Genomic DNA, 26070 nt, shown 5'->3' with positions numbered 1-26070 from the left:
AATCAGAAAGGATTACTTCATGTATTTTTCTAGCAAGAAAAATTAATACAATAAAGTAGCATGTATATGTATCTGTTTCTATTTATTTTACTTATTGTAAGTCTTAATTACAGATTTACAGAGGCACAGTGATAGTGTGGTATTAAGTTCTTTCAGATATATTGCCTGTAAGAAGCAGTACTGCAGCTCCCCATTATTTTCCCCAGCTTAAATGCTTGAGTTTGACCACGATGCGATCCACCTGTCGTTAGTTCTATAGTTCTATTTTCCTACTCTTCTACAGAGTATTGAGCAGCTCGGCAATTGTGGCATGGATTTGTTCCTTGCTAAGTTAATCAGTGTGGGTCAGTGGGAGTGCAGCTTCTGCAGCAGGCTTGAGGGAGTTGGTGGTTGGGGGGGTGGGGGCACACAAGAGGAATATCAGCTTGCTCCTGATTGCTAGCCAATAAGCCCTGCTGAGAGTGCATCTATGGGCAATGGGAGAAGACAGATTCAGATTCACAGATAATCAAATAGCCCATGCGGTACTCACTGTCTAGGTTCATACATGTGACCACTTGGGTGAGGTGCCAAAGAGCTGCTGCCTGTACCCCAGAATGAATCAGAACCTTCAGGAGAAGAGGGATATTTATTCATTCTTGGGATGTGGACATCGCAGACAAGGCCTGCATTTATTGCCCATTCCTACTACTGGGTGGCTTGCTAAGCCACGTCAGAGGGCAGTTAAGACTCAACTACTTTGCTGTGGGACTGGAGTCACATAGTCCAGACCAGGTAAGGGTGGCAGGTTTCCTTCCCTAAAGGACATTAGTGATCATTACTGGTCCAGTAGCATAACTACGACACTACTGTACCCAGTATAAGGGAAGATATTCGAGAATAAAAATAAGGAGCTTTATTTGGCAGTATGAGAACGTTGTGCTCATACTACCTCCACATCCTTTGCCACATGTCACGAAAGGATGTGCTGTGGCAAATAAAAAGAACAAAATAAGACAGTTTGCTTGACATGTCAGAAGACCAGGTGTTAGTGCAATAAAATGTGAAACAAATGCCTGTTTGCCGTGACTGAAACAAAACAAGAGTGGCTCCGAAATTTCAGTCAAACCAGCAAAAGTAAAACTTATCACCCAAAATTTAATGTCATACTTTATGCTTGATTACAATCTGCCAAAACAATAGAGTTAACCACAAGATGTACAATTGACCTTTAAATGGAGTTGGCTGAATCAAATATTGTCATTTCAGAGTTCTGCGTTGCCAAGATGTCACAATCACAATCAGGGGTTGTCCGAAAGAGCCACGAATGAACAACTTGGGTCGGAGTTAAGGAAGAGTGGAAACAACGTCAGTGGTCACTTGCAGTCTTCCCAGACTCGCACTTTATCGTCATCAGATCAACTCAATCCGGAATTAGAGAGAAATCTTTGCAGAACTCAGGGCTGTGAGCACTTCGGGAATGCAAAATGTGATGGATATTGTAATGCTTGCTTCACCGCCTCACAGATGCACAGGAAATAGATCTGTGTGGGCTACAGAAAAGGGAATGCCAGTGTCCCCCCCCCCCATTAGCAGTTATTTGCTACCAATTGTGTTCTACTGCAATCCTGCTCTACCACTGTAAATCATTACTAGCAAAAGACCAACTTCTTGTAGCAAAAAGGGGAGCAGAAGGAATTTATTCTGTAATTATATTCTTGGAGTTAGATGAATGATGAGTAACTGTACTTGGCCCACTTCTGTAGAAAATCAGATTGTGACATTTTACAAGAAAATTTGTTCCACCTTGCAAATGCTCTTAAGTAATTACTACATTTATAGCAAACAGCAAAACAGAGGGATGTGGCCTTGTCTTAGGCATAACGTTCTACAGTATTAAGTAGAAATAAAATATACCACCACAGAATTTCAAGGAAGCTTTCAACAGTAAATACTTAGCTCAGGTATCAATTTTTTGTTGTTTATGGGCTCTCTCTCAATTTAGACTAATTGTAGTTTGATACTATCACAAACACATATGCTAGTTTTTACCTGCCAGCTGTGTAGTTGGCCTCACCGAATGTTGGGGTACAGTTTCACAGACACCCTCCAGTGCCTCACCATAGTATCACCCTTCATATATGAACCTTGGCAGTGCATATCAGCAAGTTGTTGCACCACAGAGGGCATCATAGCTGAGTCCTCTCTTGTCCTTGCTCAATGTCCACATGCACTTTCACAGGACTCACTGAATAGCCATCAGGACTGGGAATCCTGGCCAATGTTTCCCACCCTAAAGTGGACACTGAGACCATTTGTTGGACCCTTTCCAATACCAGCTAATTCCGCATAAACCAGGGATTGAACCTTGGACCTTTCTGATCTATATGGCTCAATTTCTCACTGGATAAAGTGCGCCATGTGTATATTGACAACCCTCTAATGTACATAAACTGTACAGTCCATTGTTGCTATAACAGAACTTAGAAAAGCAGCAAAGCCCCAAAATAAGTCAAATGCTTCATCATAAATTCAAGTAACACCCCTTTATGGCTGCCTTCAAGTTAGTTATATTACAAAAAGGCTTGTACACGCACATCAATGTATTTCTTCCCTCAAACAACACTGTATAACTGATTACGAGCAGTGCACAATAATGCTAGAGGCTAGCTCACCCTCTGGCTTTTGCTGTCTCCCTCATTGTGGGAAATCACCTCACCTCCAGGCAGTCTTTTCCTGGCAGCTGAGCGTAGACCAGGAACTCACGATGTTATGAATCACCTGTCTCTGACCAATACCACAACACTCACCACAATTCCATGCACTTGTGTGTTGTGGTGGATTAACAGTAAGGATGTAGTGCTTCCCCCCTCTAATAGGAGCAAATTGATTACAACTATGCAAATTATAGGCATAAAATTCTACTAGAATTTTATGAAGAGAAAAGTTCTTTTTAAATTTGGCAAGTGCCTCAATTCAGATGGTAAACTTCTCAGAAATCATAACCATGCAGTCTAAAACATGAATTCAATTTTACCTGTCTGTAAATTTTTATTGATTAAATGATTTAATGCTTATGTGCATTAAGTGCCATCTTCCCAGTCACAACCAACAAGTGTACTAAGACACCAAAATAGAATAATCAAACTAGACATCGTAACAATGTAGACTCCTTTTACAAATTATATAATTTTTCCTTAAATCCAAAGTAAATTTTCTTTCCTAACCCTAACCCTAATTAGGAAGAAAAAAGTTTCGAAGGAATAATATTCTTTATTTGGTGCAGCTGCACTGCCATTTTTCTATAAATCTGCCATTCTGTTTTTCAATCTAAAGTATCCTTTAAAGGGATTAATACCAATAAATGCTCTGATGTTTTTAAAAAAAGATTTAACATTAGAACATGTATCCTGTCATGTAAAATTTTTTTTAAATACAGTAAACATTTGAATTAAAATCAAGTGAATAAAATGCACAATAGCTACTGAAGTTGCCACTGTTTGAGGCAATTCATCTGCTTTTCATCTTCCACAACAAGCTGCCTTTTCTTAGTTCTTTTCTACCCCTCAAATGTCCAGTCTCATTTGTCCAATTTTAAGCCCTTTATGGATTGTTGTATATAAAAGTCCAGTATTTTTCTTGTCTCTGAACTACTTAATTTCCAATAAGGAACAATGCACAGGCAAAGGGTGGTCACACACCAAATGGGCTTTCAAATAGAGTAGTAGGGATGAAAACTTGAATCATTTAAGAAACAATTAGATGCTTCAATAGGGTGACTGTAGGGTCTTTCTGGATGGATAAAATAAGATGAACAGAATGGCCTTCTTCATCTGTAATTATCTTGTGATCTTGTTTATGATTATACCAGGAGCAAGTTTATGTATTTTTTAATTTTGTACTTTTTTGGTCATTTTTTGCCAACTAAGGTGAGGGATGCCACTGCTGAGGAATAGACCACGTTTCCCTTCTATTGTCAGTATCAAGCACTCAGGTCAGGTATAACACTTAATTCTACTCTGTCCTAATTCCAGCAGACTACCTATTGCATCTGTCCACAAAGGAGTCCTCCCCTGCACCATTGGGGATCGGGGGTGGAGAGTGTTGCACAGGGCAGTGCCCACAAACTGGCTTTTAAGCCACTTTACAGACTCCCAGGCTGCCTGCAATTTTTGCAGCCTGGATGCGTCCCTTTCCACACTTACGTGGAGTGTGAGGTTGCAGAAGGGGCTGCTTCTCAAGTTCTGGCTGCACTTCTGTCCCATGCTCCTGATCCTTGACCACCCGGCGAGGAAGGGGTTGGACAAGTCGGAGGACCGCCTGGTGTGTCTGCTCCTGGGCCTGGGCAAGGTGACCAGCCACAGGTCCAGGTGCAGGTTAGACACGGCCAGTGGGGGTGATCACTCCAGCTGCCTGCCTCTGTTCCGCGGCTTTCTCCGCGCCCGGGTGACCCTCAAGAAGGAGCACGCGGCTGTCTGACAGTACGCTTGAGGCCTTCCTCGACTGGTGGACACTGCAGGGACTGGAGTGGATAGGGACAATAGTATTCTTAATTAATTCGTATGATCTGGGTGTTTATTATTTGTGCCACAAAAAAAAAATTTTTGGTGGCACTGTTAGTTTATTAGAGTTCATGACACAGAGGCAACTCAGTGTCTCCTACGGGTTCAAAGATACCTACTGCATCTATGTGAATTTTCCAGTTACCCATATAAGCCATCCATATGACCCGTGAGTGTTGAATTATGGACAGTGTTGTGCTGTAGGCCTGTGCCTACGAAGTACCGGATTCAGGTCGGCAAACCCCATTTCACACAAGATCCTTTGAGCAATTAGAAAGACAGCCCTTTCATCCATCACTGCATGGATTGGATTTAAACTCAGGTTCCACAGGTGAAACCCACTATGACCTAGTTGCCATTTTATACACTGTGAAAAAATAATTAGAAAGGAACAGTTGACTTTTGTTCAACTAATGTCATCAAAAATGTGTATGACTATATTATGGAGAGATTTTTTGGCTAGCTCTTTACTTTATATTGTTCCTTTTATTCTTCATAGATAGTTGAAAAGGGCTAATCTACACTCCATCAACCTTTCATGCTTTTCTATAAAACGTAGAGACTTTAATAACCATTTAGAGAGAGATTGGTTTAACATAATGAACCCTTTTTCTATATTTAAAAACTTACAGAAAATCCTTTCTTTCAATATTTTATATCCTCCTCATTCTGTATACCCTTCAGATCAGAAGTTCATGAATAATGATTATTATCTGGTAGGCCTTTTTGTAAAATTTGTTAACACTAACTTGCCATTTGAGGTTCCATTGACCTTCACAGCTGATTTTTTTATACCACATTCCTTTCATTATTTTTGTCCCATCTTTTTAAAATATGAACTTGATAAAGTAAATCAATCCATTTGATTATTTACAAGGCACGGGCTTCTTCAAATCAGAACAGTCTTCATGTTGGAGCGTTTCTGTCTTCATACCTTTACTCAAGATATTTATTTACTTCTTATTGTGATTGGACTGAAATAGAATCACATCTTTACTCCTCTACAAGGTACCAAGCAGAAAAAGATAGACTAACAGTGGAGCACATCCTCCATTCTTAATATCCACCAATGTCTATCATCCTCAATAAAGGACAGGGAGAAAAGCTGCAACCTCATTCCTCCCAGTTAGTGATATTCCTGAAAATGGATCTAAACTTTCAATACAGTGGTGGAAAATATATGCACAACATAATTTTTTTTTTTAAGAAGACAAAACATTAAATTATGATGTGAATTAATGCATCTTTTGCTGTTTGCATACTTAAGACCATGTTAAAATAAAACATGTAGCAACACCCATATGAATAAGGGGCCAGAAGGAAGTAGATTTTTTGAATATAGGATTAGTTTCACAGGCCTACATGGATAATTCCAGAGTTTTATTATGTATTTTATATAAACTTTCTGAGATAGTGATTCTAATACTTTCATCACAGGCTTAGTCAAGTAGGTTTGTTTAATAAAATTGTATGATATTATTGCTTTCTGAGTAATGTTGCCAGTCTAATGGTGACTGTAATGGACCTGGTTTGTCATCTGCAAGGTCTTTCAACTTTTCAATGTCATTTATAAATATTGAACAATCTAGATAGACCTCTTTCAAAGCACATCTGCAGCCTACATTATTACAGTCAGCAAATAAACGTCATTAAATTGGATACGTTCATTTCCCCCGATGACTCAGTTGGTAAAGGGACTGTCCAGAGTGGAACTGACCCATTCAGAGCAAGGGGGAGGGAAATCCCAAAATCAATCTCTGGTTAATACTGATTTAGCTAATCTCAGCCAAGGTTAACAGTAAGAATACTACAATGGGCCTCAGTGCTTTTGGGCTGAGAGAGGAGGACCTAAATTTAAAAAATCAATGACGATTCCTGATCATCATCTAGTGACTGATCATGGAAATCAGTTTATGGACCTCAGTTGTGATGCCCCCACAATCAAGTAACCTGTTGGCATTCTCTTGAGGAATGATCAGGTACCAGAGGACAGCTGATCCCTGTGGAACCTTACCACAGAATAGGAGGAGGGAAAAACATCAATAAAGTGGGGGGAGAAAAAGATCACATTCTTGTGGCCTGCCCTAAAATACATACATTTAACCTATTTGCTAGCAGAGGAAATGTATTTGCTATTTCTGGCTTAGACCTGTGCTGATAGAAAACATCAATTAAAATGTGTTAATGTTTCAAAGGGGAATATAAGAACTTTTGTCCATTTTATATCATTGTCTGAACCCCAGACAAGTTGACTGTTATATTAAGAAAATGTAAATATACAAGAACTGGTGAGAGCAATGTGTTTTGTACTCGTGGGAGAAACATATTCACCTGGGGCTTTTTTCTGTTCAGTGAGTGCTTGAGGTCAATTGTACACCCAAACTAAATGATAATCTTATGTTAAATCATTTATTTACTCTCATTATTACTAATATTTTTCCTTTAAAATGTACAGTTCTTTTCATGGGTATATAAAGATTTCAGTTGTTAAAAAAACTATATTGAAATTATACAAAATAAAATACATTGTTCAGTGATGCGTTACAATTATTTCATGCTGAAGATGTTTTTATGTAGAATCTAAGGTATGAACAAGCATGGAAACCTGAGGTCCTGCAGAGGTTGTGAGTCGCTTTTATATTGAGAAAGTACCTTCTAGTTTGAATCGTGGATACATGATGTGACATAATCCTGCACCAGTTCTGTTGACGAACACCAGGTTATTAGAAGAGATTTTAAGTCCTTGTAGTCTTATTGACTGGCAGCAGCGATCTTAACTATTTTGCTTGGACTCTTACACTCAAATTCTCAGCTGCAGCACAGGTACACGTAGTTGTGGATGGTAATGAGAGAAGGGAATGGTTCTGCCTCAGCCTGTAAAATGGGATCATTGTTAAACTGAGGAGGGGGTCATAAGTCTCTTCTGCAGGCAGGTGATGTTCTATTAAAAAAGATCCCCTTACCTATCCATTCACCCTCGTTCTCAAATTTTCCAAATTATCCCAAAATGTCTGAGCTGCATAACTATTGGTAGCTGAAGAGAAGATGTTGGCAATATCATGGTTTTAAATTTTAAAATTACTGAAATATCCACTTATAATGGAACCAACTTTCTCTTTGTGCATTTATAGGAACAGGAGTAGGCCATTCAGCCCCTTGAGCCTGTGCCACCATTCAATTAGATCATGGCTGAACTGTATCTTAACTCCATTTACCCACCTTGGTTCCATTTAGTGCCGATTAGCTTTGTATGTTTGAAAAAAAAAGTTGTCAATTGGTGGCATTTACAATTTTTAATCATAGGATCAATATGAAATACCACTGTGCGGGCAGAAGATATTAAGCCAAATTCATGTGGCAATAGCCAGTGAACAAAGGAATTCCAAACCCATTTTGTTGACAATAAATAAAGCATCACCTCCTCACCATCAATAACTATGTGCATGGTGAATCTGCCTCTTATTTAATACTCACCCTATATACATTTGGACTATCTAGATAAGAAAGCTTGAATCAGCTCTCAATACAATACTGATTATAGCAAGTATAATACGGCTGTCCGTGAACTGTTTAGCCAAAAGGTAGCTTTATGGAAAATCCAGAACCAGACACTGAACCTGGTGTAGATTAACATTGCGAGTCCAGTGGATATCTGCATTTACTGCATATTTACAACAAAGCTTACAAATGTTTATGTTGGGGAATTTTAAAATTTGGCTTGTTACTGGACTTCTGGAGGAGAAGGGACTCCCACTTAGACACACTAGTCAGATTTTCTTATAGTTATTTGTTTTACTAAGAGAAAATTTAGTGTTGGTGAGTGAATAACATGGACTGACACCTCAGTGCAATACTGAGAGCACTGCATTGTCAAGTGGACATTAAAACTGAAATGGAAAAATTATAGGGTGGCTGATATGGGAAGATGATATCAAATTGTGTTGAAGGGCTTTCTTCTCCAAACCGAACTTGTGATGATCTCTTTAGTCTAACGCTACAGAATCTTCGTCTCCAACTGACAGGACACCAAATACTGAAAAGAGCTTAGTCACTTAAGAATTTCCTATCATTGGAGGGGGAGGGTTAAGAGGTTTATGACGCCCTTGAAATCTTTGGTGGTTCCTGTGAATATTTTGTAAAGTTTGAGATGTATGTGGGGATTTTTCTTCTTTTAAAAAGTTGTTCTATTTGCTACTTCTGCAGTCAATGCCATTTCCTTCTGCGGGATAGTCCTGACAGAACCTGAGCGCTCTAAACTGAAAGATTGATTCGGAGTCAGATAAAATTTATTTTGAAAGGGAAAGTACCAGCCAGCCCATGTACTCAGATTGTTTCATAGTATGGCATTAATTTACAAAGACAAGCCCATCTCCTACAGAGATTACACTCGCAATAGACCCGACTGGAAAGTTAAATTGGGATTCCCAACAAAGGGCCAGACAGCCAACCCCTGAATGGTAAAGTTAGATTAAAAGGAGAAGCCACTATCATCATGTATTATATCTTTGTGACTTTCAAGTTGAGATTTTCCAATTGGGCACAAGTCCGACTGGAAGTGGCATCCACCCATTCTATATTACACCAACCTTGTGAATTTCTGGGGTCAGCCTAACTTAAATATGAGGAGCAAACACCAAGGAGGGAAAATGCCCCTCATTTGGAAGCTCTTTTGGAGGAGGGGTGCAAGAAACTGCTTGTTTGCTACAATTTTCAAGGCCTGCAGCAGCATAAAGGACCAGACATTATTTTGAAAATTGCAAAGCAACAAGCTTCAGAACAAAAAACAATGCCTGCAAAGAGTGGAGCAGGCCATAGAGATGCCAGTTCTCCCATGGGACCCATTCTTCTCAAGGAAGTGTAGCAAAGTGGGCCCTCTTAAGCAATGAACGCCACTGGCTCCCCTAGGGAAGGGGAGGAAGTGGTCATCAGTGCAAATCCCTCCCCTACAACACTATGCACAAGGAAGTAGTGCAGGAAAAAGTTCAAATTACCTCATCAGGTCAGCCAAGGTAGAAGAACTCCCCATGACCTTTCAGTAATACAATGTATGGCACTGAATTGCCTCCCCCTCACTGTCTTAAATTACTTTCAAACCTTATCATGAATGCCCATGACACAGCAAGATGCCCTTTACACCCCCGACCTTCACCTGGAAATGTTCCTACACTCACATCCTTATATGCATTCAGTCCAAATAGAATCCTCCCAGTTATTGTAGCTCAATGTTTTAAGTACATGTGATCACATCCACTATGGACTGCATGCTGACATTTGGATATACTGCATCTCACCTCAACAATTGGAAATTGCCTTCTTTTACTCTGCTAGCAGGACAAGACAGCATACATCACCAGGGAAAGAAGATTTATCACTACCTACAAAACTCAACCTGTACAAGGAAGGAACCCTCTGAATCTTAGAATGGAATGCCATACAGGATGTAGGCCATGTGGAAGTAGTAGATTTACCATTATCTGTTGGTGAAAGAGCTGGTGACAAACCTGCTGTTCATCAGGATATCACTGTACTCTTTCTCTTGCTGTACCCACAGGTGCAAGAGCCAGGCCCCTCTACATATAGCCATGCCATTACTTCGCAGCACAAAACAATCTCTCCTTCCAAACAATGATTCAAACATATGCAGTGGATTTAGAGAAACAACTAGAGTAGAGTGCACTTGGTGAGACACACAGCACAAGTGAGGTATCAGAGGAGAAGCAAGAAGTTGCTGTCTGGAGGGGCAGCAGCCACCCCATCTTGGCAGCTCAGCATGGGGAACAGGATGTCACGGGGAAAAAAAGGATGCTCTGAGCATCACGAATTGGTGCAGGCATTGAAGACCATGCTTAGTAGTGTGCAGCAGATGGCAGCTTAGGTGGAGGAGTCCACCCTGCAGGATGATCTGAATGATAACAGACCATAACGTATCACTATGTGTGAAGCCTGCTATCGTGGCTCTTTTAAGCCAATCCGCTTTTTTGAGCCCACGGTCAAAATTGCCCCAGTCACAGTATTCATGTCCTCCGGGGCTTCCCTGTGGATGTCCCTGAAGTTGCCACTTGTTCCAGGGTGCACTGCAGTTTACAAAGTCCTACAAATGTTGCTGCAGAGATTGAAGATGCATCGCCGGACATTCTCTGACAACCCTTGCAGGGAGTTCAGTGCTACTCTGAAAGATGTTATGAAGATTTCTGGTCATAAAATCAACCCCTTTCTGAAGGTAGATGCAATAGAGTACCAACCTCTTGCCCATACTGCTGAGAAACATCTAGGTCTGGAAGCCTGGGCAACTGCTTGGTGTGCTTCAGCTGCCATCTCTACTTGCTCCTTCTCATGGTACTCCCTCCTCAAAACATACTATCTAAATGCTCCTAGATGTTTACATTAATGCTGCTGCTTACGCCAGATGAACTGTATGATGCACCCTGCATTGGGTCCAGTCTGCCACCAGGATGATCCCACCTTATTACATACCAATTACAACACAGAAACAGGCCGTTTGGCTCTACCAGTCAATGTTGGTGTTTATCCTTCACATGAGCAGTATTCCTAATCCCAAGTGCCTGGTCTCTTCCTATATCCTTTTATTCCCCTTTCCTTGAACCACCTATCTAACCTATTCTCGTATGTTGACCTGGTCCCTGCTTGAATCATTAACTCCGGTAGTGCATTCCCATAGCCTCACAACCTTACGTGTAAAAAAGTTTCTCCTGCTCGCTGTTCTAAATTTCCTACATCTAATCTTCTATCTATATCCCGTTGTTCCAAACTCCTCAATTATTGGAAACATTGTTTCAATCTACTCTGTCCCATCCCTTCATAATTTTAAATACCTTTATCAAATCCTCTCTACTAATGAAAACAGCCCCAATTGTCAAGTCTTTTAATTGTATTTCCTCATAGTAGGCAGCATCCTACCGAATTTGCGCTGTACCCTTTCTATTGCCTCAACACCCTTCCTATAACGTGGAGCCCAAAACTGCATATAGTATTCCAACTGTGGTCTAAGGTTTGATGTAGATTCACTACTATGTCTCACATTTGATATTCTATACCTCTTGCCATAAAACCCAGTATTCCATTTTCTTTATGGCCTTATCCACTTGAGGTGCTGCTTGTAGTGTCTTGGTAAACTGAACCAATAAGTTCCACTGCTCTTACACATCAACCAGCTTTCCCCCAAAATATAGTTACTACTTTTTTTGCCAAAATGAACCACCTCACATTTAAAGACATTGAATTCCATCCAACACTTTTTTGCCTTTTCCACTATATTATCAATATCCCCTTACTGCGTCCTTTGGTCTCCAGATTTACTTATTTTGCCTCCTATTTTAATGTAATCTGCTAATTTGTATGCACTCCCTCTTGCTCTATATCCAAACCATTGGTATACACAGTGAACAGAACAGTACCCTGTGGCACACCACAATTCACTTCCATCCAGTCTGAGGACATACTGTTAACTCTTACTCTGTTTCTTCCCTTCTAACCAGTTTTTAAATTTAATTTGCTACCCTCCCCCTAATTCCATACCCCGTAATCTTCTCTAATACTCTCCTGTGTGGTACCTTGTCAAAGGCTTTCTGAAAGTCCATTTCTACCATGTCAAATCATTTTTCCCACCCTCCATATCTGCCACTTGTTATCTTGGGATAAACCTATGGGAAAAAAAAGGCAGGCAGTAAAGCACTCAAAATACAAGCAAAGATGAAAGTTGTTGGTCTCCTCTGAAATTAGTCAGGCTGATCTAAAGAACAAGCATAGAATAAAACCACCTCAAATTCAACACAACTGACATTAATGTGAACCTCTCTCCAACAGGACACAAGGATAGACATATAGGTGACCTGATAATAGAACACTTTTGCAACCTGCTCCCGCAGGTCACGGGATCAGGGTAATGAGGTATAAACGAATGGTCTATACTATCTAAGACAATGTAAGGAAAATAAATTATTTATTTGGCCATCCCTCCCTTTATGCCCCCTCTTGCAATGCATCAGATGCGCCCTCAGTATGTTAAATGTGATTTTTCAGAGAGAAAGGCTTTACCTCACCACTGGGGTATTTAGAATCCCATTAAGAATGTAACATCTCTAGATTCTCTGCAATCTTGCTATTTCTTTACTTACTTTAGGTCAAATGTCCAGCCAAAGCACCAAAAGGGTTAAAATTAAGCGTTCCTGCTGAATCATAATGTGTGATGTGGGCATGACCCCATCAGGAAAGCTATTCCATTGAGAAAAGCTTGCTATTTTCTTATTTTCTACTGACTTCAATACTGAGATGTGGGTGTCTAGTCAGTGCATTGACTTTACACTTCTTAAATATTAGGAGTTCCCCCACCATCTTTCAAGCATTACATCGTTATTAAGAGATTTTTTTTTCCATTACCACACACCACATCCTCCTCCATGTCTCACTTCTGTTTCTTCTATCACTTTGAAATGATTATATGTCGTGTCAATACTAGGAAAGAGGTGTATAGCGCATGAGGCGAGTACATACAAGTCCTCGGTGTCTGTAACAAAGACCTTGCCCTTATAGGAGGCGGCATTTGGAGGCATTGAATAGCTATTTCTATAATAATAGAAAATGTAATCTTCCACTCCTGCCCCCTCCTCTCCCATCTAAATAAGAGGGGGCAGCAGTAGAAGATTATGCTTTCTAAATGGCTTGTTAAAAAAAATTATTTGGACAAGTAAAATCCTATATGAAAAAGTACTTGTGGAATATTGAAATTCCCCTTCTAATCCTGTGACGAGAATGAAATCAATGAGCGATCCTGTCACAATTTGAGTCCTCTCCCAACATAACTTATGCTTGCACTAAAAAAGGCAATTTCTATAAGTGGACCAAATCCCCTGTGTACTGAAACTTGCTCCCTTGCATGTGTTGTGGATTGGGTGAGTGAGATGGGTGTGCCACAGGACTAACAAATGCCCTACCATAGGATTGAGGGTCATTAGACATTTTTCTATGTTAAAAGTGCTATGTAAATGTAAGTTGTTGTTGTTATGCAATTATCTGAACAAGCTCCAGTGCAATTTAAACCCAGATCACCATGGATTTGGAAGAACCAGTGTAAATTGCCTCTCGAAACCCAAAGCAAACTCAGAGCAATTTGTTGGCAGTTTGCTAGGCGCAGTTAATTGTACCCTAAAAATGAATGCCATCTCCCATGTCTATACCTGGATGTCCGGTACCAGTCTGTGCCATGCCATACTAGCCTGGGCTTTTTTTCTCTAATATTTAAATAGTGATAACAGGCTTATTTTTGGCCTGTTGCACCAGGTATTTCACAATGTTGTAATATTATGCTATGGTTTAGCATTTGGGTGAATTTGAATTCACCGAACTTTGATTATTCATCATTAATACCAGTGAGGCGACAAGGAGGTGTCACAATGATGCAATGGGAAGTAGTGTTCTGTGGTTGGAGTCCAGGTGCATTTTTGAGGCAGAGTAAAGGAAACATCTGTAAATACCCGAGAATGACAATGGATGCCAAAAGCAGAAAAGAGTTTCATTTCTTAGCATTGAATTTCTAGATATGGATGAGCATATTTAATTTGAGAACCCTAAAGCATCATCAGTGATGCCATTCCCAGGCACAAAACCCAAGGAGATCTATCAGAATTTCAAGGATGTATTTTACTTTCAAGCTATTATAGTACAATACAGACATATCAGCACACATATAGATACAGCAGTAATTAACTCTAACCTGCATCTCTGGAATTTGGGCAAAGAAAATCACATCTTGATTGGTCAATGCTATTGAAATGAACCTAATTTTTAGTGGACACCCAGGTTAAAATTTGCACTGTGCAAGATTAATAACAAACCTGTTAATGCATTTATTTTAAAAGGGTTAAAGGCTTTGCTAAATCAGCAGACACAGGGAATTCGTACAAACTGATTAACACATTCATTACTGAGAAGCCCCACAGTATTTTCAGATCATGTCGCTCAAAAACACCTGGGGCTATCCCACTGCAAATTTTTACTACTGCATTTTGAGTCCTGCGACTGATGCACTCACATACAGAGATACCAGATCTTCCCCAGCATCTTGTGTCATTTTGCCACTATTTTCTAAATTCCATGATGCCAGAAAAGGAAATGATGTGGGAAAAGATTCTCCTACGTCAATGCCAAACCCAGGTGCTTTTTAAAAATATATGGCAGTCTTTCGTCAATGCACATATTAGAGAACCAGATCTATAATTGTTGATCATGCCACCCACAATCATAGGATGGGGTGGGGGGAGTGCGGGAGAGGAGATTTTTGTTGGAGCAAGTACTCCAAAGCATCAATTTCCCCTTCAATAACTGTAGAAAAATATACTGTTATCAGCCTGTTTCTGTTACCATGACAGTATTTTATACATGAAGCAGATGGGTGTGAAAAACTGTACCAGTTGTTAAACATACAGAACTCAGGTATTAAAGGGGCAATGAGCTCCTGAATGACTTGTCAGAGAAGGAAAAGATTTACTCTCTGACCAAAAATCACTGATACCACCTGCAAATGATGCAATGACAATTCACGATCTGGAATTGAACATTCATATACAAATATTAATTAAAAAATTGTGAAACACTTTTTAATGAAGACAGTGCTCCTTTAAGGGGATTCCATACTAGCTTGCAAAAACATAGCTTGGCTTCAATTACCGACTCTTGGCCCACTCATGATGAAAAGCTATTGCTGGTAGTGCTGTTGTTGAAAGAATTCAATGCTGGCTACCCAGGATTTCCCCTCTGCATTGGCTCTATGTTCTGGAGCACTTCACTGTAATAAACCACAAAGCTCTGCCACAATTGTGAAAAGTCACTTATGTGTTTCAGTTGAACGGTGTTATGAAGGGTGGCTCTGGACTCAGTACCGCGCAAGTGCGTCTGGGAAACACTTACTCTAGTTTCTGCTTCCACTTTCCTTTTCATCCAGTTTGACACTGCATACTGGCATTATGTTGGTCTTGTTTTCCAGTTAATTAAAGTCCAATACTGAATGATAAATAAACAGTTTTGAGGTTTAAAACAGTTTTGGATACAGCAGTATGTAACGGATCAGCTTCTGTTTATAAACTCCAACTTGCAAACTGTTCGACCTTCTGGACCTAACCAGCCAGTTGTTTCATTGCAACATTGATATAGTACTTGCTGGTTGTTAGGGAACCATCTCTAAATTACATGTTCAGATTGATGTATTACAATAACTTTACCTCTTTATTATTAAACTTTATTTCTATTATTAAAACTAAGGTAACAGTACAAAGCCATACAGCACAAAATGATGCTTCAGTAGCTACAGCTTTTCTGGTGACATTACAGCAGAGATGTTAAAGAGAAGCCAGGCCCTGAATGATCCAGGAATTCAGCCGACTGGAAAATTCCCCAGAGACAAAAATGTTTGTTCAACATGATCCCACTTCCTTAAGATATGTCCTTCGCATCGCAGTGATAAATTAAACTTCAAGCTCACTGAACCCATCACTGAGCAGAAATTCAAATTTTAAGAAAAGCAGTGAACCAAAACGCTGACTTGTTCAGAGGCAATCTGTCAGTCAGACTGACCCAAGAGTATTATAAGCAGTAGCCCCTTTTTGGTGGGAGAAAGGAGAAAGAAATCAAATTTCAAACCTAGATCACCAAAGTCAGTGACTGCATTTGTTACCAGTTAAACAGCATTTGGTGCTTTCACAGCCTGGGATAAACCCAGGTGCATCATGGGACAAATTAACTGGAATTTCTTTATGGGCTGAAATCTTTTTCTCTTGTGAAGAATATCAGGAAGTGTGTTCACAGTAAACATATTCTGTTACATACTGTACTCATACAGCACAACCCTTGCTTGTTTCAGTGTATTCAAATAAGACATTTTCTACCTTGTATTGACTTCCTATGCTGTGTACTGGCAGGAGGTAAGTGTGAACCATGGCAGATAGTTTCATAGCCTCTACCAGCATTGGAGATGGCTGTTAAATGTTAACCAAAATGCTAAATCTGATGGATTTTTCTCCCTTCTGTTGGGAGGAGATCATAAAGCTGGATGTATACACACCTGAAAAAAGACAAGGCAATTTATAAAAACACCTATAATGCAATTTAAGTTTAATTCATTCACATCGCTGAGCACTGTGAAGATCGACAGAAGCACAAGATAACAATGTTTTTACAAAGAAATTTCAGACACACTTTTACATAGAATGGAATGTGTTTATTATAACAAACAGTATCTGTGATACAAGTCAGAAAGCACTTCATCTCTCCCTCTTCATGGAACTTTCTGGGGATTCTATACACAAATTCACTCTTCTCTTCCCCCAGGGAGGAAGAAGCAACAGCTCCATCTTCCAACAAACCCAGCACTTCAGGATTGTTACACGAGTCACCACAGAAAACTGGAATTGGGATGCTGGTGGACTAATGAGAGATTTTACTGGACCAAAGATTTTTCAGAATCCCCTGAAAATCTGCATCTCAACTAGGAGTCCTATACCATTTTTGAGGATGTTGTCATTTATTTATTTAGTTAGTTTTACGCAGGTTAGACTAGATATAGGTTATGATACACGAAATTCCAATCGAAGCATGACTTACCACAATGTAGATCCACCAATTGAAACAGCTTTTACTGTGATCTTATGATCAGCTCCTCTCTGAACAATGGCAAAATTGCCCTACTTGCTTCCCAACATTGTCAGATCAGTTCTAGATTAAAATCTAATTTCCAAATAAAAACCTGCATTTATATAGTGCCTTTCACATCCATAGAGCATCCCAAACTGCTTCAAAGCCAATTAAGTACTTTTGAAGTACTGTCACTATTGTTGTGTAGGCAAATGCAGCAGCAAATTGGCACACAAGGGCCCACAAACATCAATGAGATGATTAACCAGTTAATCTGTTTTTGCAGGTGTTGATTGAGGGATAAATGTAGGGCAGGACACCAGAAGGTGATGGAATGAAACTTACATCAAATAAATAAAGAACAGCTATGACCAACGTCAGCCTGCATCAATACCAAAGTTTAAGAGTACATACAATGCATTTCAAATCCACTTGCCCCTCCCACTTGCTGCGGTGCATCTCATTCAGAGTGTATCTGAAGAGATGGAAATGCATTATTATAAATTCTGCACCCAACAATATTCAAATACTCTTAAAATAACTGTGGCAGAACAACCCTTGCAAGAATGGAACATAATTGTTGGATTTTTTTTTAAATCCTAAACTCTGATAGGTGTCCATAAAAGATTCAATTTTAAATCATTTGATTTCAGAGCCTTGGCATAATAATGAGAAAAGCAACTTTTATGCTGCCTTTGAGTAAGTCTACTTCTTATAGATAAAGCAACAAAGAGAAAGCACACTGGAAATGGGTTTTAATAAGTCCTTTACTACTTATTAAACAACATTCATGCATCAAGGCACAGTTGATACACATCAGAACAGAATTCAGGTACTTTGCACAGGAGAGAAGCAACTGCAAAATAGCACATTTCAACAAACCCTTAACTGATGTAACACCAACAAAATAAGGTACAATAGTGTGATAATCTTAAAAAAAAGTCTATAATTGAGCAGATTGTGATCAGCAGTTGGCCAGGCTTCCGTCAATGTATAGGAAGCTTTAACATCTAATCCACCTTTCTCTTTTGCTAATGCGCCATAACTATTGCTATTTGTCAATACCTGTTTATTTGTTACTAAACCTTTGACATATGGTATTTAAATGAAGTTTTGTCACATCAGTCATTAAATCTAATGGTGCTTACAGTCTGACAATGTTTATAGAATTGCTCATAAAATTGACAACAATGCCCCCTAGAGGAGATGGCACTAATTAGAACTTACCTCATGTTGAAGTGCTTGAGATTTATTCACCCTGCTCATGATTTAAAAAGCTTTTTAAATATATGTAGACAAAAATCAACAGCAGGTACATTAACATCTTGTACTGTCATGCACCTTACACATACTAACTTTAATTCTTCTAGATGGATTGAAATAGCACATAAAATACATCTGGAGCACAACATACCAAGGTCTGAAGTGTCCAGCTCATAACATAACACCAATCTGTTAGCACTTTGAAATCCAGCAATGTCAACATCCCTTTTATATTGTTATATTTCCCTTCAGCTCATCTGATCCATGGTTAAAATTTTGCCAGCATCTTTGTTTATTTAGTGCTAAAAAAAGTGAAAATTTTTTATTTCCATTTATGATATAAACAGAAAACCCCATCATACAATCACTGGATGTGATATTTATTGAACTGTTGGTTGACATCATTGTTGTTGGGTCAGGTCTGTCTATATAAGGATGATATTCAATGGGTGCTCATGGTGGTTCCATTTATTTATTCTAATTATAATCCTAATTATGCTTGTTAGTACAAATAGAAACTCATCTTCAAGGATGGCACAGGAAAATCCAGCTTAAAATAAGCTGTGCACAAGAACAGCTCTCTCACTGCTCTATTGGCAGATGCAAATACTCCAGTTCAAGAGCAATGGGGCTATACATGGTCTGGAAGCTTGTTTTTTTTCCCCCCCAAAATAACTGAACAATTAGGCTTTTTTAAAAAATTTGTTCATTGGGATGTGGGCGTTGCTGGCGAGGCCGGCATTTATTGCCCATCCCTAATTGCCCTTGAGAAGGTGGTGGTGAGCTGCCTTCTTGAACCGCTGCAGTCCGTGTGGTGAAGGTTCTCCCACAGTGCTGTTAGGAAGGGAGTTCCAGGATTTTGACCCAGCGACGATGAAGGAACGCCGATATATTTCCAAGTCGGGATGGTGTGTGACTTGGAGGGGAACGTGCAGGTGGTGTTGTTCCCATGTACTTGCTGCTCTTGTCCTTCTAGTTGGTAGAGGTCGCGGGTTTGGGAGGTGCTGTCAAAGAAGCCTTGGCGAGTTGCTGCAGTGCATCCTGTGGATGATACAGCAGCCACTGTGCGCCAGTGGTGAAGGGAGTGAATGTTTAGGGTGGTGGATGGGGTGCCAATCAAGCGGGCTGCTTTGTCCTGGATGGTATCAAGCTTCTTGAGTGTTGTTGGAGCTGCACTCATCCAGGCAAGTGGAGAGTATTCCATCACACTCCTGACTTGTGCCTTGTAGATGGTGGAAAGGCTTTGGGGAGTCAGGAGGTGAGTCACTCGCTGCAGAATACCCAGCCTCTGACCTGCTCTTGTAGCCACAGTATTTATATGGCTGGTCCAGTTAAGTTTCTGGTCAATGGTGACCCCCAGGCTGTTGATGGTGGGGGATTTGGTGATGGTAATGCCGTTGAATGTAAAGGGGAGGTGGTTAGACTCTTTTTTGTTGGAGATGGTCATTGCCTGGCATTTGTCTGACGCAAACGTTACTTGCCACTAATGAGCCCAAGCCTGGATGTTGTCCAGGTCTTGCTGCATGCGGGCTCGGACTGCTTCATTATTTGAGAAGTTGCAAAATACCATATAAGTGTAATCTTTCCATATCCTTTTTAAGCTGTTTCTCACCATATCCAGGAACATTTTGGTAGAAGACCAAGAATTGTGAGCCCAACAGATGAGTAGTGTATATAAATAGCCCCAGGGAAGACAATCAATCAATATATTATTCATTACAATTAACCGATTACAAGAAATCTACACTGCAGGCAAGAATGAGATACAGTTTGATCCAAGAATTCTTAGTGGTTCAGTTCTGTAATATTAAGAATCGAACTCTGAAGTGATTATTCAAAAAGAGACCCCAGTTCCACATAACAGTCTTCCAGGCCACAGTAAAGATTAAATATGGACTATCACAGCATTGTGCAGCAAAACAAAAGCATATTTAAGAATATTAAAATCATGATTGCATAATGTTCCATATTTCAATTCTGCATATACAAAACTTACATTAGTAACAGGTTTTCTCTTCCCCCTCCCCCCCCCCCCCCAAATGTTAAATTAAAGCAAAGTATTTGCAAGACAATCTGCATAACTGAAACACTAAAAACTGTTTCTGGTGGAACACTAACTGCTGTCACTAGTACAAATGTAAAGCTCATTTTTCTCAAATGTGTTTTCAAAGTTAATACAACCCCATAGAATTTTTCCCCTCTTGACAATTTTTTCTGCTGATTTCTGCCCTCCCAAAGACATTAATTCCTTCCTGGTGTACAGCTCCATGAGCACCAGTATTCAGGAGTGGTTTGACAGTGTATTCAATAGCAGTGAGCATCATAACTGAACCTTTGTCCTCACCCAACATCCATACACATGCACTCCCAGTAGTTGTTTCTGGATAGTGATTAGTAGCAGGAACCCGATCCAATTTCCCCTCTCCACCCCCGTCCTAATCCGGGGGTACAAGCTCCAATTGTAGCACCCACATTGTTGCCTCTGCTGAGATGAACTAGTTCATCTAGATAGGAGATTGAATCTGGAACCTTCTTGTTTCTGTATGGCCTATTATTCTAACTTAGGTACTGGGAATTTTATTCAAAGATCCCACAAACCTATTTCTCAAGGATTAAGAAAATAGTACAGCTAAAAAAAAAATGGGAAAATCCACAGTTCCAGAGTGGCAGGAATGAACAGTGGGGAGTTCCATTGGCAATTCAACCAAAAGCAGCAAAACCAATTCCTGAAAATCATTCCAAAAACATAACCAGGGAGCTTTTAAAAGATAAATCACCTTAGTTTGAATTAGTAGTTGGGCTAAGGATTAGCAGATAGATAAATATGAAACATCGTGCATGTTGACAGACTTGCCTTTCCATTTGGTCTTTTCCCAATTGGAGCACATTCTATGCCGTCCAAAGGCGTCAATCTTCAGCCACATGGCACAAATGCCCTGTATGGTCAAAGAGAAAAGCATTGCCTAAATCTCAACACTCATCTTACAGCCAGACTGGCTTTGAGCAGGGAGGGGTGGGGGGAGAGACAGGATCAGAAATCTTTTCATAATGCAGAGCAAGAAAATGGAACATTCTAAGTTTGCAAATGGCACTAGTAAATTCTCATGTTTAAACTTTTAGAATATTTCTGTGACTAAACCAGAAGAGGTTGTAACAGACAGGCACTGAGGTATCATTTAGTTTTAACTAATAAGCAGAAATGAGATAGCCAGAATACTGATTGCATAGACAACAATTTTCTATAAAATATCTATACTTAACACAAGGCATTATTAATATTTAGCAATTCTATTCTAAATGGAGAATTCTGTTTTTGTGCACATATTAGGCAAAGCAGAGCACAAAAGCTCTAACATCTCTAAAATGAAGCCAGATTTTTAAAAAAAAATTAATCCTTCAGCACAGACTGTCTTGTTTCCCCCATCAACTTCAAATACATCAATACTAGATAACCACAGGCTGGAATTTGCTCTGAGCAGCGAACAAATGGCACCCACCGTTCAGTAGACATACATTTGCCCATAGACTTTTCATGGGCTTTTGCAGGGTAAGTAACTCATGGGGCTCTCAATCCAGGGTGGTGCCCTCTACAGGGCATCTGGGACCTGTGTGATTGGGGCAAGTCACTGTCTATCCCCTTAACCAATCAGATTGAAGCATGTTAATAAGCCACACCATCGCAACCAGGACGTGTATGTTAGAATAGTAAATGCAATGTCAGATCAGGTACAGAAAGTGAAATAAAGAGGGTAGGAAATATTGAATTAAGAGACAGAGATAAAAGAGGCAAAGTAAAAAAATTAAAATGTAAAAAATGTTTTTTTTAATATGTTCAACAACAAATAAAATCTGAAGGAATGAGGCTCCATACTTGTGAAAGTTAATTTTTAGTGCCAGAGAGGTTGTTTGGCAGTAATTAAGACTTACCACACCGTTAACAGGGTGCTTAGACTTTAAAAAAAAACATTTGACGTACCTTTTTTTGGCAAGATTAGTTCGTATCCATCAGGTCAGTGCAGGAACTTCACACTGTTCCATTCATCAGCCGGCGAGATGTCCTTCCCGCAAAGCTTATGGAGGAGCAGGGCATCTGGTACAGCAACTTCAGGATTTGTGTGTTTAACTGCGCATGTGCAGTCACTGGAAGTTGCTCTACTATTTGCACAGAAATAACGGTGAGCGCTGTTAGGCTCGCCCATTATTTTCAGAGCAAAATCCAGCCCCTCATATTTCCTTTCCCACAGTAAGAGTTCATGATCAAGCACAGCCTAGATTTATTAATGCATATATCACCACTATTTTTCATAATTTGTTTATTGTGGGCTGGTCTCGCGTTATTATACCACCTAGCAGGCCCAGCATCAATGCAAAGCTGAATTACAATTAACCAGAAATCGCACAGAGCAGTGAGGCAACATTTACTGCAGTTCCTACAAATTAATGGAAATACTTACTGCGGGTTCTGTGACATCGAATTGCTTGATTTTAAACTTTAAACAATTGCGTGCTATCAGCCCAGCCTCTGAGCAGCGTGAGTTGGCGCGCGTGGAACAGTCTGTGAGAATAGAAGACACGCCCACAAAATCTGTCAGGAAGAGAAGTCACGCCCACAGATTGAGGCTGCATTGCTTAAGGAGGCGAGCAGACTTCATTCATTTAAAGTTAGTATTCTGGATATCATTGTAAATAAAAAAAAAAAAATTTTTAATATAAAAAGCCAAAGAAATAATTGAATTAAATTAAAGGGAAAAATAAAAAAAATGAATTGCCAAATACTTAATACGGAGTAATATGAGACTCCACATTTGTAAAATTTAACTTTTAGTTGTTTGGCAGTCATTAAGACTAACCGCGCTTTTAAAACTTAGTTTAGACCTGGTATTCTCAAGCGTAGCTGTTTGATGATGTAATTAGCTACTTTCCAGCTGGGCAGATGAGTAAGTTTGCGATTTTTCAATGATTTTTATGATTGCAGTGTGCGATGGCCTTTTAATTCAAAGCTGTCAAATTGTTGGCAAACCAATAGGAGCAAGTTCACAATTTCCGCATTTTAGTGCACATGTGCAAAGACGGGAACTTGCTCCTTCAATTTGTCATTAAAAACGGAAAGCGCTGTTGAGCTCCTCCATTATTTCAGGAGCAATTTCTGGCTCATAATGTTTCTTTCATATGACTTTTAACCCCATTTACTACATAAAATAATTCAAACTGCTCATAGATCTTCCAAATCATGAGATTTGTATAGCACCCTTCAATTTCTTTAAGATACAATATTTTCCTTGAAATATAACACAGTGTTAACTTACTTTATAAAACTTTCTCTTCACATGCTATTTTGTCCTTGGAGGCATCAGTAAGATTGATTGACTGAGGTTGGCAACTTGATGATGGAAAAATAACACAAGGCAAGAATTTCTGCCATTAAGTTCCAGGGCATCGTACCTAATATATTAAACTGTTTAAAACACCGATTCTTTTTGTGTTGTTTTTTTGATAGTGAACAGAAACGTTCTGTTTAAACCAAACCAATGCAAGAGTACCATTAAATCTATCACAACCTGCAAGGCAATTAACAGACCACAGGTTGCAACCAATAATGATTTAGAATTTGCATTGGTCACATGATTTCTGCCTTTAGTGATCGTTAACATCCTTTTAGGTCTAATTAAATATAAACGTTGTTAAAGCAGCACCAATGGCTTTTAAACATTGCTGTGGTGTAGAAGAAGTGTAAATCTAGAACAATATTGATTTGTACAGCTGGCAGAAATAGCTTTTATAAGGAAAGCAAAAATAATTGATACTGTAGCACTGCAGCAGTTCAGGGTCATTTTAATAACCTGTGTTAACAGAGTAGGAGGAGCATATGATTATAAGGCTCTGTCAAATAATACAATTACATTTTTATCAACAAAGTACAAACGCATCTCTGTTGGATTATCAATCTCTTTGCTCTGGCCAATCACATCAATATGCAACTCATTATCAGACTGCAATATCACCTGAGTGCTACATTTATTGATTCTTCCAATAATGACTCCGAACCATTATTACTGGTAACAAGGTTTTTCCAAACCCCTGATCTCTCACTCTCTACATCTCTTTGTTCTTCATATCATTGACCTACTCCACTCACCATCCAATGCTATCCACTCTTGTTGATAATTCCACTCACATCCTTCAGATTGCACACCCTCAGTTTACAGCCTCTCGCTTCTAAAAGCACAGTGGTTCCACCACATCTTTATCTCCTGCATGTTTGAATTTCTTTCAATTTTTCAGACAAAATTTCTTCACGTTTCATTTTATGGCTGCACCCTTAGTCCTTCTTCATCTATCAATAGAGGTACGGTAGTGTAGTGTTGTGTTACTGGGTTAGTTGTACAGATGTCTAAACTAATAATCCAGAAAATTTGAATTCAAATCCCGCCATGTCAGTTTGAGAATTTGAATTCAGTTTACAAAATCTGGAAATAAAAGGCTAGTACCACTAAAAGTGACCACAAAGCTGTCAGATTGTCATAAAAACCCAACTGGTTCAGTAAAGTAGGGAAGAAAACATGCTATCCTTTCCCAGTCTGGCCTATAGGTCTCTAGTCCCACACCAGCATGGTTGACTCTTAACTGCCCTCTGAAATGGCCTAGCAAGCCACTCAGTTGTATCAAACCATAGCATTATTGGTGCACCTTTGCTACACGGACTGCTGTGGTTCACGACGTCAGCCCACCACCACCTTCTCAGGGCAACTAGGGATGGTCAATAAATTGTTTTATCAGCTACGCTCACATACCAATAATGGGGGGAAAAAATATGCTTGACCTCCTCTAATTTCAAATACAACTCCCACATATCCTTCACTGCTAAACCTGCCTCCAAGAAGTTTGGTTTCTTCTTTCATGATAAACAGTCCCCTTTTCTCAACAATTTAACCCTCCATAAAGTCCAAGACTTGAAAACCACTCCCATGTATGGGAAGGCTTCTCTAAAACCTCTTGAACTCTTGTGGATGGATTACAAGAAAAAACTGCTATCAAGTAGGTGGACCCCCCCCCCCTCCCCCTCCCCCTCTCCACTAGTTCCATCCTCTTCCTCTCATTCACAACTTTTCTTGTCCATTTTATTTGTACTATGGCCAGTGATTCCCTGAACTTTCCTCTCTTATTCTTAGTTCCAAGTACAATCACCTACATGCTCTCAGTGTTGAAATGAAGCTTTATTGCACCACTTCCTATCCCAACTCATTCTTTCCCAGGACTTCAAACTCTGGCATTCCTTTCCTCCATAAAAATCATGGCTTTGAGTATTATCATTCCCTTTCCCCCAAAAACAAACCCTTAATGGATTTTCCAATCAATTGGATCATGGGTGATCTGCACCTCAACTACATTTTCCCACCTTTGCTCCATATCCCTTGATACCTTTACCCTAAAAAAAAATCCAACCTCAGTCTTGAAAGTTCCAATTGTCATAGCATCCACAGCCTTTTAGGGGAAGAGTGTTCAAACTTTCTACTGTACTGTGTGTGGAAAAAGTGCTTCCTGATTTCACAACTGAATGGCCTAACTCTAATTTTAAGATCATGTCCTCTTGTTCTTGATTCTTGCACCAGAGGGAATAGTTTCT

General features: G+C 39.6%; 1 protein-coding gene across 1 annotated transcript in view; it reads left to right on the top strand.

Annotated features, from left to right (window-relative positions):
• Nucleotides 1-7091, top strand: part of LOC137342621 (tumor necrosis factor alpha-induced protein 3-like) — a 38896-nt gene extending 31805 nt beyond the window's left edge. Inside the window, exon 9 of the mRNA XM_068006646.1 lies at nucleotides 1249-7091. Coding sequence (XP_067862747.1) covers nucleotides 1249-1521 — 273 coding nt within the window. The 3' untranslated portion in view covers nucleotides 1522-7091. The remainder of the gene's footprint in view (nucleotides 1-1248) is intronic.
• Nucleotides 7092-26070: the final 18979 nt, after the last annotated feature.

Source organism: Heptranchias perlo, chromosome 26, assembly GCF_035084215.1.
Source record: "Heptranchias perlo isolate sHepPer1 chromosome 26, sHepPer1.hap1, whole genome shotgun sequence".
Taxonomy (NCBI): Eukaryota; Metazoa; Chordata; class Chondrichthyes; order Hexanchiformes; family Hexanchidae; genus Heptranchias; species Heptranchias perlo.
The sequence above is the reverse complement of the archived record's forward strand: the minus strand, read 5'-3'. Positions and strand labels throughout refer to the sequence as shown.